We start from the raw sequence: 12,291 nt of genomic DNA on the forward strand, positions 1-12,291 counted from the left end.
TTTCCCAGCAATAGGTACATGTCTTTAGGTACCATTTGCTGGAGAACATGACTCTTGGTGGACTTCAAGGAACCTTAGATCTGATCCAGTTCAGCTCTTTCTGCATGGATTCATCTGAACTGGTTGACACGCAAAACCAACTAAATTCCAAGATTGCTGCATTTGCCATTTTTTTAAAAAAGAGAAAATTCCAATCTAACTTGGAAAAATAAACACCCTTTTCTCCAGCGCATGGTTTGAGAATGAGATGCACACTGCAGAGTGGAATGGGGACATCCCTATCTCCTGTGGTTTGGATCCATCGGTCCCTTTTCTCAGGAGCTGGCAAGGTTGGGTTTTCTTTTGAGCTTCCCACCAAAGATGGAAGTCCATCCATCAAGATGACAGTAGGTTCTTATGGGTTTTTTCGGACTATATGGCCATGTTCTAGAGGCATTTCTCCTGACGTTTCGCCTGCATCTATGGCAAGCATCCTCACCTCTGAGGATGCTTGCCATAGATGCAGGCGAAACGTCAGGAGAAATGCCTCTAGAACATGGCCCTATAGCCCGAAAAAACCCACAAGAACCTAGTGATTCCAGTCATGAAAGCCTTCGACAATAAGATGACAGTATTTTGTGAGATGGGGGGGGGGGGGGTTGCCCTTCTTCCTCCTCCTCCTCCTTGGGGCACTTAAAAGAATTGTTTTCGGAGGCAGGAGTGGAGGAAAAAGGGGGTCTCAAGTGCCTAACAGGAACCTTCAGGGCTGGATAGTGGCCCAACTGTTGACGTTTTCCCTGTGGGATTTCCATGTTGAACCCCGGATGGTTGTGCTGCCCCCACGTCAGGATATTGCCTTACTGTTGTTCTGTCCTGGAAGCCCACAGGCAATCTGGTATGAGGTAACGGCCAGGGAGGCGGAAATGTTTGGGTCGGGGGCACAGTCTCGTCTGAGAGGGGTACGTGGAGTCTCCTTGCCCCCAGATGCTCGGGGCCATTCCTGGTCATCATCCTCATCCCCTTCGGCATTGTCCTCTCCCTCCTTCCATCCCATTGAAGGGAAAGGCAGGCACCTGATCCTATACCCTACTCGCGTCCTTTGTAAAGTGCTTGTACAAAACGATTTCTTAAAAAAAGAACTAAAGCAAAGCCAAACCCACAGACTTTTGGCGTTCGTGTTGTGCTGCAGGGACTGGCGCCATTGTCCTTCCTTCCTTCCTTCCAGTGCATCTCGGGAAACTCTTCAAGAGACAAAAGGAACCCTGCTCGATAGTCCGAGGCAACCGGCAGCGGGTCCAGGCATCGGAGCCGCTCTGCGCAGGTCCGTTGAGTTCTGGGTTGTGTTGGAGACGTCTGCGGCGCTTGGGAAGCTATACGATGTTTGCTGCCCCGGGGAGGGGTTCCTGCGGGGGGAGTCCGTGGTGGTCGGGCTTGCTGTGGAGTTGGGCCAGCTGGAGAACGGCCATGTTGCACAAGGGGCACACTTTGCGCACCTCCAACCACTTGATGAGGCACCTGCGGATGGAAAGCAAGCAGCACACGTTCAGGTGGACATTGGGCATTGGACTCCTTATATCTATATATATAAGAACCGTAAGGTCGTAATTAGGCGGTCAAAAACGGCTAAACCACCGGATGAAATCTCACCAAATTTGGCATGCTCATACCTCTTCCCCCAAGGTATGACCAACAACCCTCAAAACACCAATACGCAACAACACAAATGCACAATACCCGAAAAACACGGAGCATGCGCAGAGGCCTCGGGAGGAAAACGATGAGGAAGGACTCCATTTCCCAGCTTCCCCCGCGCCCAAATCTCCCTCCGTATGCGCACTGCCGTCTGCCTGCCTCCCTCTACACGAGCCCAGCCTGAGAAAGCCCACCAGACTGATGTAAGCACTCACGCTCGGGGAGGGCATGGAAGCTGCGGGGGGCCACCAAGGGCAACTAAAACGACACGAGACGGGAGGGAGAGAAAGAGGGAAAGAAGGAGGGAAGGAGAGAAAGAAAGAAAGAAAGATAGAGAAAAAAGGAGGGAGAGAAAGAGGGAAAGAAGGAGGGAAGGAAAGAAAGAAAGCAAGGTAGAGAAGGAAGAAAGAGGAGAGGAGAAAAAGAAGAGAAGGAAAGAAAGAAAGCAAGGTAGAGAAGGAAGGAAAGAGAGGAGGAGGGAAAGAAGGAGAGAAGGAAAGAAAGAAAGGGAGAGAAGAAAGGAGGGAGATAAAGAGGGAAAGAAGGAGGGAAGGAAATCAAGAAAGCAGGGTAGAGAAGGAAGAAAGGGGAGAGGAGAGAAAGAAGAGAAGGAAAGAAAGGAAGATAGAGAAGGAAGGAAAGAGAGGAGGGAAAGAAGGAGAGAAGGAAAGAAAGAAAGGGAGAGAAGAAAGGAGGGAGCGAAAGAGGGGAAGAAGGAGGGAAGGAAAGAAAGAAAGAAAGCAGGGTAGAGAAGGAAGGAAGGGGAGAGGAGGGAAAGGAGGACAGGTAAGTGGAGCATGGACTTAGGTGTGATCCCAAGGCCTCCAAAACAGTGCACCTGATGTTTAGCGCACGTGCCAATCAATGTTCAAGGAAACCAGCAATTGCTAGCTTTCCAGCCAAGGCTGATCTGCTTCTAATCTTCCATTCACTGATCCCAGATTTGCCAAGAGTGAGCCAGGGTTTCCAAGGCTGCCTCAGTCATTTTTCCCTGACCTTTTGCGCTCACCAACAAGATTGGGCACTTACTTTCTGTGGAAGGCATGCTTGCATGGACAGATTCCCAGTTCATCCTTGGGCTTGAATTCCTCCAAACAAACAGCACAGATCTGGGGAAAAAAAGAACCAAAAAAGGGACAAAAGTGGGAAAGGTCAGTCAGAGGCACGACTGGAAAAACACTTTGCATTCCTGACAGATATAATTAGAGCTCAAAGGAGACCCAAAAGTTTCCTCTTGGACAACAAGTTAAACATGAGCCAACAATGTGATGTGGTGGCAAAAAAAGCCAATGGGATTTTGCTCTGCATCAATAGAAGTCTAGTGTCTAGATCTAGGGAAGTAATGCTCCCCATGCTCTATTCTGCTTTGGTTAGACCACACCTGGAATATTGTGTCCAATTCTGGACACCACAATGGAAGGGAGATTTTGACAAGCTGGAATGTGTCCAGAGGAGGGCGACTAAAATGATCAAAGGTCTGGAGAACAAGCCCTATGAGGAGTGGCTTAAAGAGCTGCGCTTGTTTAGCCTGAAGAAGAGAAGGCTGAGAGGAGATATCACAGCCATGTATCAATAGGAGTATAGTGTCTAGGCCAGTGTTTCTCAACCTGGGGGTCAGGACCCCTAGGGGGGTCGCGAGCAGGTGTCAGGGGGGTGGCCAAAGACCACCAAAAAACACTGTATTATCTGTTGGTCATGAGAGTTCTGTGTGGAAAGTTTGGCCTAATTCTATCGTTGGTGGGGTTCAGAATGCTCTTTGATTATAAGTGAACTATAACTCCCAAATCTATTTTCCACAAAATCCACCAGTGTTCACATTTGGGCATATTAAGCATTTGTGCCAAGTTTGGTCCAGATCCATCATTGTTTGAGTCCACAGTGCTCTGTGGATGGAGGTGAACTACAACTCCCAAACGCAAGGTCAATACCCACCAAATCCTTCCAGTATTTTCTGTTGGTCATGGGAGTTCTGTGTGGCCAAGTTTGGTTCAATTCCCTCATTGGTGGAGTCCATAATGTCCTTTGATTGTAGGTGAACTATAAATCCCAGAAACTACAACACCCAAATCACAAAATCAATCCCCCCCAACCCCACCAGTATTCAAATTTGGTCCAGTGAATGAAAATCCATCCTGCATATCAGATATTTACATGACTATTCATGTAAATGAAAATCACAATTATGAAGTAGCAACGAAAATAACGTTATGGTTGGGGGTCACCACAACATGAGGAACTGTACTAAGGGGTCATGGCATTAGGACGGTTGAGAAACACTGGTCTAGATCTAGGGAAGTCATGCTCCCCATGCTCTATTCTGACTTGGTTAGACTACACCTGGAATATTGTGTCCAATTCTGGGCACCACAATTGAAGAGAGATATTGACAAGATGGAATGTGTCCAGAGGAGGGCGACTCAAATGATCAAAGGTCTGGAGAACAAGCCCTATGAGGAGTGGCTTAAAGAGCTGGGCTTGTTTAGCCTGAAGAAGAGAAGGCTCAGAGGAGAAATGATATCCATGTATAAATATGTGAGAGGAAGTCATAAGGAGGAGGGAGCAAGCTTGTTTTCTGCTGTCCTGGAGACTAGGATGCAATGGCTTCAAACGAAAAGAAAGGAGATTCCATCTGAACATTAGGAAGAACTTCCTGACTGTGAGAGCTGTTCAGCAGTGGAACTCTCTGCCCCGGAGTGTGGTAGAGGCTTCTTCTTTGGAAGCTTTTAAACAGAGGCTGGATGGCCATCTGTCAGGGGTGATTTGAATGTGATTCTCCTGCTTCTTGGCAGAATGGGGTTGGACTGGATGGCCCATGAGGTCTCTTCCAACTCTAGGATTCAATGAGTCTAGGGTGTTATTACAGAACAAGACTACGAATACACCCAAAACTGCGGAGATGTGAAACCTAGGAATGGTTTGGATTTCAACTCCTGGATGTAGCCAATGATTACACTCCTGGACATCTGCTTTGAGGAATTTGCTCCTCCTGCCTAACTTCTCAAGATGACAATGGTTTTGGAAACAGAACAGGACGTGTGAACTGCCGGTGACTCTACAGAAGAGGAAATATCCGCAGGTGTTGCTTGTCATGCGATCGCCGTGTGCTAAAACCCCCTCTTCCACAAAACCATTAGAGGTACAAGACCGCTGACTTATTTTGCATCTGGAAAACCCATCTAGGGGACCATTCGTTTGCAACGATTTCCAAAACTCTATATTATTCCAGATGTTTTGGACTTCAACTCCCAGGTGATAAGGCGATCCCTTTTCTTACCTCTCAGGTTTCTCATAATTGCTGTTGCCTTCAGGTCAATGCAGACTATATGGCAACCCTAAGGCAAACTTATCATGGGCTGTCCTTGTTCAGACGTGGGTTTGAAGCCAGGTCTCTAGAGCTGTAATCCAACACTCAAACCATGACATCAAGGGATTGTTGTGAGTTTACCGGGCTGTATGGCTATGTTCCAGAAGCATTCTCTCCTGACGTTTCGCCTGCATCTATGGCAGGCATCCTTGGAGGTAGTGAGGTCTGTTGGAAACTAGGAAAATGGGGTTTATATATCTGTGGAAAGTCCAGGGTGGGGGAAAGAACTCTTGTCTGTTTGAGGTTTCCCCCGGGCAGTAAGATGCCAGACCTTGAAACTGCTAGGTCATTAAAAACTAATCAAGGTGGCCAATTCAAACATTCACAGCTACCTCCAACAGACAAGAGTTCTTTCCCGCACCCTGGACATTCCAGATATATAAAGCCAGAAATACAGCTTAATGGTGTAACATTAGAAAATGTTGATCATTTCCGCTACCTTGGCAGCCACCTCTCCACCAAAGTCAACACTGACACTGAAATACACCGCCTAAGCTCTGCAAGTGCAGCATTTTTCTAAATGAAGCAGAAAGTGTTTGAGGACCAGGACATCCATAGAGATACCAAGGTGCTTGTTTATAAAGCCTGCTATATGCATGCGAGACTTGGACTGTCTACAGACGTCACATGCAACTCCTGGAATGATTCCATCAGCGCTGCCTCCGGAAAATCCTGCAAATCTCTTGGGAAGACAGGCGGACAAATGTCAGTGTGCTGGAAGAAGCAAAGACCACCAGCATTGAAGCGATGGTCCTCCGCCATCAACTCCGCTGGACCGGCCACGTTGTCTGGATGCCCGACTACCGTCTCCCAAAGCAGTTGTTCTACTCCGAACTCAAGAACGGAAAACGGAATGTTGGTGGACAGGAAAAGAGATTTAAAGATGGGCTCAAAGCCAACCTTAAAAACTCTGGCATAGACACTGAGAACTGGGAAGCCCTGGCCCTTGAGCGCTCCAGCTGGAGGTCAGCTGTGACCAGCAGTGCTGCAGAATTTGAAGAGGCACGAATGGAGGGCGAAAGAGAAAAACGTGCCAAGAGGAAGGTGCGTCAAGCCAACCCTGACCGGAACTGCCTTCCACGTGGAAACTAATAAGAAGATGTAGATCAAGAATAGGGCTCCACAGTCATCTATGGAACCACCGCCAGTACACTGATCTTGGTAAACTATCCTACTCGGACAACGAGGCATTGCTTAAGTAAAATAACTAAGTATATAAATCCCATTTTCCTAGTTTCCAACAGACCTCACAACCTCTGAGGATGCCTGCCACAGATGTGGGCAAAACATCAGGAGAGAATGCTTCTGGAATATGGCTAGATAGCCTGGAAAACTCACAACAACCCAGTGATTCCGGCCATGAAAGGCTTCGACAACACTGCATTGTCTGTAAACATTAACATGCTCAAAAATGTTTAAATGCAGAATCATTACATTCTTACATACCATCATACGCACACAAATGCAAAGGCTGAAGGGAGAGTATGTTTGAAATTGAGATCACCCAGTAGAAACACTCCAACTTGAGTTTTAGAATGTAAATTGGCTGTCGAAAACAACTTCAAATCCAAGCAGAGCAAGGTGGGATTTTGGAGGTGCATCCTCTCTCTTTGGCAGGAAGGTAGCAGCGCTCCATGCAGTCATGCTGGCCACATGACCTTGGAGGTGTCTATGGACAACGCCGGTTCTTTGGCTTAGAAATGGAGATGAACACCACCCCCCAGAGTCATACACAACTATTTATTTATTTATGGCATTTATATGCCCCCTTCTCACCCTGAAGGCGACTCAGAGCGACTTACAAGATATATATACATACAATATATTATATTATTAGCATAGTACAATATCAGTATTACATTAATTGTAATATTGTACTATACCATTATATTGTAATATTATTAGTAATATCAAACTACAAGAGAGGAGATTCCATCTGAACATGAGGAAGAACTTCCTGACCGTGAGAGCCGTTCAGCAGTGGAACTCTCTGCCCCAGAGTGTGGTGGAGGCTCCTTCTTTGGAAGCTTTTAAACAGAGGCTAGGTGGCCATCTGTCAGGGGTGATTTGAATGCAATATTTCTGCTTCTTGGCAGAATGGGGTTGGACTGGATGGCCCATGAGGTCTCTTCCAACTCTTTGATTCTATGATTACATATAATAAAAATATATAATAATAATAATAATATATTATTATTATTATTATTATTAGTAGTAGTAGTAGTAGTATTATATTGCATTACATTAATGTCAGGGGAAACTTTTACCTTAATTGGTTTCTATCATAAAAACAGATAAAGTTGACTAAACTGCAAAAACTGTTTTTTTGGGGGAACATCCTGCAGCTCATTTTACTATAATTTTCCAAGATATATATATATATACATACAATATATTATATTATCAGCATAGTACAATATCAGTATTACATTATATTGTAATATTGTACTATGCTATTATATTGTAATATTATTAGTAATCTTACATGTAATATAAAATATTTAATTATAATATATTATATTATTATTAGTAGTATATTGCATTACATTAATGTCAGGGAAAACCATTACCTTGATTGGTTCTATCATGAAAACATGGATAAAGTTGATTAAACTGCAAAAACTGTTTTTTTGGGGACATCCTGCAGCTCATTTTACTATAATTTTCCAATCTATATATATACACACACACACACACACTCACACACACACAATATTATATTATTAGCATAGTACAATATCAGTATTACATTATATTGTAATATTGTACTATACCATTACATTGTAATATTATTAGTAATATTACATATAATAAAAATATTTAATTATAATAATATATTATTATTATTAGTAGTATTATATTGCATTACATCAATGTCAGGGGAAACCTTTACCTTATTTGGTTGTATCATAAAAACAAGGATAAACTGCAAAAAACGTTTTTTGGGGACATCCTGTAGCACATTTTACTATAATTTTCCAATAAATATCTCATTGAATCTCAACCATTCCAACCATGTTTGTGGCAGTCACAGAAACCAAGTTTCTGGAATATAATAACTACCGTATATACTCGAGTATAAGCCGACCCGAATATAAGCCAAGGCACCTAATTTTGCCACTAAACGTTATTGATTCGAGTATAAGCCGAGGGTGGGAAATGCAGCAACTACTGGTCAATTTCAAAATAAAAATAGATACCAATAAAATTATATTAATTGAAGCATCAGTAGGTTACATGTTTATTAATCTTATATAAATAAAAATGTAATGTTCGTTTGTGGGATTAACATAACTCAAAAACCACTGGACGAATTGACACAAAATTTGGACACAACACCCCTAACAGACCAATGAATGACCATCACTCATAACCCCCCCCCAAAAAAAACAGTGGAAAGGACTTAAAACCCCCCAAAAGTTAATGATGAAATGCTAAATGATGATACAGAAAAAAGGAAAGAAAAGGGAGGGAAGGAAGGAAGGGGAGAAAGAAAGACGGAAGGAAGGAAAGAGAAGGAAGCATGGAAGCAAAGAGCGAAGGAATGAAGGAAAGACGAAGAGAAGGAAGAAAGGAGAGAAAGAGGAAAAGAAAAGGGGGAAAAGGAAGGGGCAGAGAAGGAAGGAAGGAGAGAAGGAAAGGAAAAAAGGAAAGGAAGGAGTGAGGGAGGGAAGGAAGAAGGGAAAGAAAGAGGGAGGGAAGGAAAGACAGACGGAAGGGTGGAAGCAAAAAGCAAATGAAGGAAGGAAAGAGGTAGAGAAGGAAGAAAAGAGAGAGGAAAAGAAAAAGGGGGAAGGAAAGAAAGGGGTAGAGAAGGAAGGAAGGAAAGATGAAAAGGAAGGAAAGAGAGCGATGGAAGGAGGGAAAGAGGTAGAGAAGGAGGAAGGGAGAGAAAGAGGGAGGGCAGGAAAGAAGGAAAGAAAGAAGGAAGGGTGGAAGCAAAAAGCAAAGGAAGAAAAGAGTTAGAGAAGGAAGAAAAGAGAGAAAGGGAAAGAAAAGAAAAAGAGAGGAAGGAAAGAGGTAGAGAAGGAAGGTAGGAGAGTAAGAAAGAAAAAAAGGGAAGGAAGGAAGGAAAGAGGGAGTGAAGGAATGAGGGAAAGAAGGAGAGAAAGAGGGAGGGAAAGTTGGCCACAGCAATGCGTGGCAGGTACATAAAACTGTATTTACATAAAACTGTAACCTTGACTCGAGTATAAGCCAAGGGGAGCATTTTCAGCCTTTAAAAAGGACTGAAAAACTAGGCTTATACTCAAGTATATACAGTACTTTCAGAGGTTTAAATAAAAGAGAAAGGTGGAACTCTTTGATCAAGACGAGTGGGGACTTTCCTTCCACCCTCTCCACTCAAAGCAAGAGTTTACAGCAAATATAAATAACTTCCACTTGTGTGACGGTTGGCCAGGGCTGCTGCCACGACGGTTGCGTAACCCAGCCTTGGCTCCGCTTCCTCCAAGCAGCCCGCTCATGGTGTCGCTTTCGGGCTTCCGAGCTTGTGCCAAATGCGCTCCCTCCCTTCCTGGGCTCTCCAATGTCCACAAGTTCAAATTTAGAGTCTCTGCAAGTCATTCTGCTCGCACTGTTTTTCCGGGAAGGGTTCGGTGCTTTCCCCAGCTTAGCAAATGCGCTCTTTAGATTTTAAGAATTGCAAAATATTAATGAACATATCCGATGGACTCAGGTATAGGCTGATGACAAGGCAACTCCAGATAAATATTTATTTCTTCCTCAGACTTCATTTGGCTCTTTTCATTAAATAGAAAAATCAACTTTGGTATAACTAAAGATTTGGGAACAGGTTGCAGGTTGAATCTCCCTTGGGTTGCTGTAAGTTTTCCGGGCTTGCAACCTCTGAGGATGCCTGCCATAGATGTGGGTGAAACGTCAGGAGAGAATGCTTCTGGAACATAGCCACACAACCTCTGAGGATGCCTGCCATAGATGTGGGCGAAACATCATAGAATCAAAGAGTTGGAAGAGACCTCATGGGCCATCCAGTCCAACCCCCTGCCAAGAAGCAGGAATACTGCATTCAAATCACCCCTGACAGATGGCCATCCAGCCCCTGTTTAAAAGCTTCCAAAGAAGGAGCCTCCACCACACTCTGGGGCAGAGAGTTCCACTGCTGAACGGCTCTCACAGTCAGGAAGTTCTGTGGAGAGAATATTTCTGGGACATGGCCACACAAACCTCCCAACCTCTGAGGATGCCTGCCATAGATGTGGGAGATATGTCAGGAGAGAATGCTTCTGGGACATGGCCACACAGACCTCACACAAGCTCTGAGTATATCAGGAGAGAATATCAGGAGAGAATATTTCTGGGACATGGCCACACAAACCTCCCAACCTCTGAGGATGTCTGCCATAGATGTGGGAGATACATCAGGAGAGAATGCTTCTGGAACATGACCACATAGACCTCACAACCTCTGAGGATGCCTGCCATAGATGTGGGCGATACGTCAGGAGAGAATGCTTCTGGAACATAGCCACACAAACCTCACAACCTCTGAGGATGCCTGCCATAGATGTGGGAGATACGTCAGGAGAGAATGCTTCTGGAACATAGCCACACAAGCCTCACAACCTCTGAGGATGCCTGCCATAGATGTGGAAATGTCAGGAGACAGCACATGACACATGTGCCAGCATGACTGCACGAATTGCCGTTACTTGATCTACTCACATTTGGATGGTTCCAAAATGCTATGTTGACAGAAGCTGGGGCTAACAGCAGGAGCTCACCCCTCTCCTTGGATTCAAACCACCGACCTTTCGGTCAGCAAGTTCAACAGGTCAGTGGTTTAATCCTCTATATCTCAGGTTAGGAAAGTCAAATGTCTCCCTGAATTCCAAATCCCAGAGAATGGAGCTGCATTACTTCAGGTATGTTTCTATCAGATGGAGCTTTTAATGGAGACGGTGGCGTTCCCTTTTGTTATGCTTCGAAAGTGTTTTAATTTGCACTTTTAACTTGTGGAAATAGGGTTTCATTGTGCGTTAAGCTTTGTATTAATAGTTTTCCTTTAGCCGTACTGTGTTTTTACATAACCGTTGGCCAATCCAAATCGCATACAGGGGAACAATGTGATATTCAACAATCAATCAAAGCAGAATAATAATTTTGCAACGTGAAAGGGCCTGGGGTTTAAAAGTGGCTGACTTTCTTCCTCTTTTTATGTAGTTCCTTTTGTTTAGGGGGTAAATTGACTCAAACTATTGAATTACGGCACTCTTAGGGGATTGTGTGGGTAACTGAAAGGGACTTTGGAGGATATTCTGGGCACAAAAATAATAAGAGGTTGGAGATGCATGTGCCCACACTCTCGTTCCGCCCATATTTTTTGAAGGGATTGCATGTGTTTTATTAAAATGTACACGCACTCCCTTCATCCCAGCACGTTCTCCGGCCAAACAGGTTTCGGAAGCGTCTCAAAAAGCCAGCAAAACCAGCTCACCTGGGGCCCAAGGAGACGAGATAGGGAATGCTCACAAAAGGAGCAACTTTCTTTTTTCCTACGTTTCTGAAATGCACGCAAATGCAATCTACTATACGTAAAGGTAAATGTTTTCCCTTGACATGAAGTCCACTCGTGTCCGACTCTGGGGACTGGTGGTCATCTCCATTTCTAAGCCGAAGAGACGGCGTTGTCCGTAGACACCTCCAAGGTCATGTGGCCAGCATGACTTCATGGAGCGCTGTTTCCTTCCTGCTTGAGCAGTACTTATTGAGCAGTACCTATTGATTCCTTCCTGCTAGAGCAGTACCTGTGAGGATCATAATAAATGGTGGCAAGTTCTTGGTGGGATGGGCATACCAAGCCGCCTTCCCTCTCTCCTGAGGAATCTGTACAAGGACCAAGTAGCAACAGTCAGAACTGACCACGGAACAACAAACTGGTTCAAGATTGGGAAAAGCATACGGCAAGGCTGCATACTCTCACCCAACCTTTTAAACTTGTATGCAGAACGCATCATGCAAGGATGTGCGGGGCTTGAGGAATGCAAAGCTGGGGTGGAAATGGCTGGAAGAAACATTAACAACCTCAGATATGCAGATGACACCACTCTAATGGCCGAAAGCGAGGAGGAGCTGAGGAGCCTTCTAATCAAGGTGAAAGGAGAAAGCGCAAAAGCCGGGTTGCAGCTAAACATCAAAAAAACCAAGATTATGGCAACAAGAATGATTGACAACTGGAAAATAGAGGGAGAAAATGTGGAGGCCTTGACAGACGTTGTATTTTTAGGCGCAAAGAT

At 44.6% G+C, this 12,291-nt stretch overlaps 1 protein-coding gene across 4 annotated transcripts in view; it reads right to left on the reverse strand.

The window, feature by feature from the left end:
- Positions 1–514: 514 nt before the first annotated feature.
- RNF24 (ring finger protein 24) overlaps positions 515–12,291 on the reverse strand; it is a 104,090-nt gene continuing 92,313 nt past the window's right edge. For 3 of the 4 annotated variants that reach the window (XM_060779425.2, XM_060779426.2, XM_060779424.2), the window contains exons 5-6: positions 2,701–2,780; positions 515–1,494 (exon numbers count right to left, since the gene is read on the reverse strand). In XM_060779425.2, coding sequence (XP_060635408.2) covers positions 1,350–1,494; positions 2,701–2,780 — 225 coding nt within the window. In that variant the 3' untranslated portion in view covers positions 515–1,349. The remainder of the gene's footprint in view (positions 1,495–2,700; positions 2,781–12,291) is intronic. The other variant, XM_060779423.2, reaches the window with a different exon arrangement.

The sequence above is a fragment of the Anolis sagrei genome, chromosome 5 (assembly GCF_037176765.1).
Source record: "Anolis sagrei isolate rAnoSag1 chromosome 5, rAnoSag1.mat, whole genome shotgun sequence".
Lineage (NCBI taxonomy): Eukaryota > Metazoa > Chordata > Lepidosauria > Squamata > Dactyloidae > Anolis > Anolis sagrei.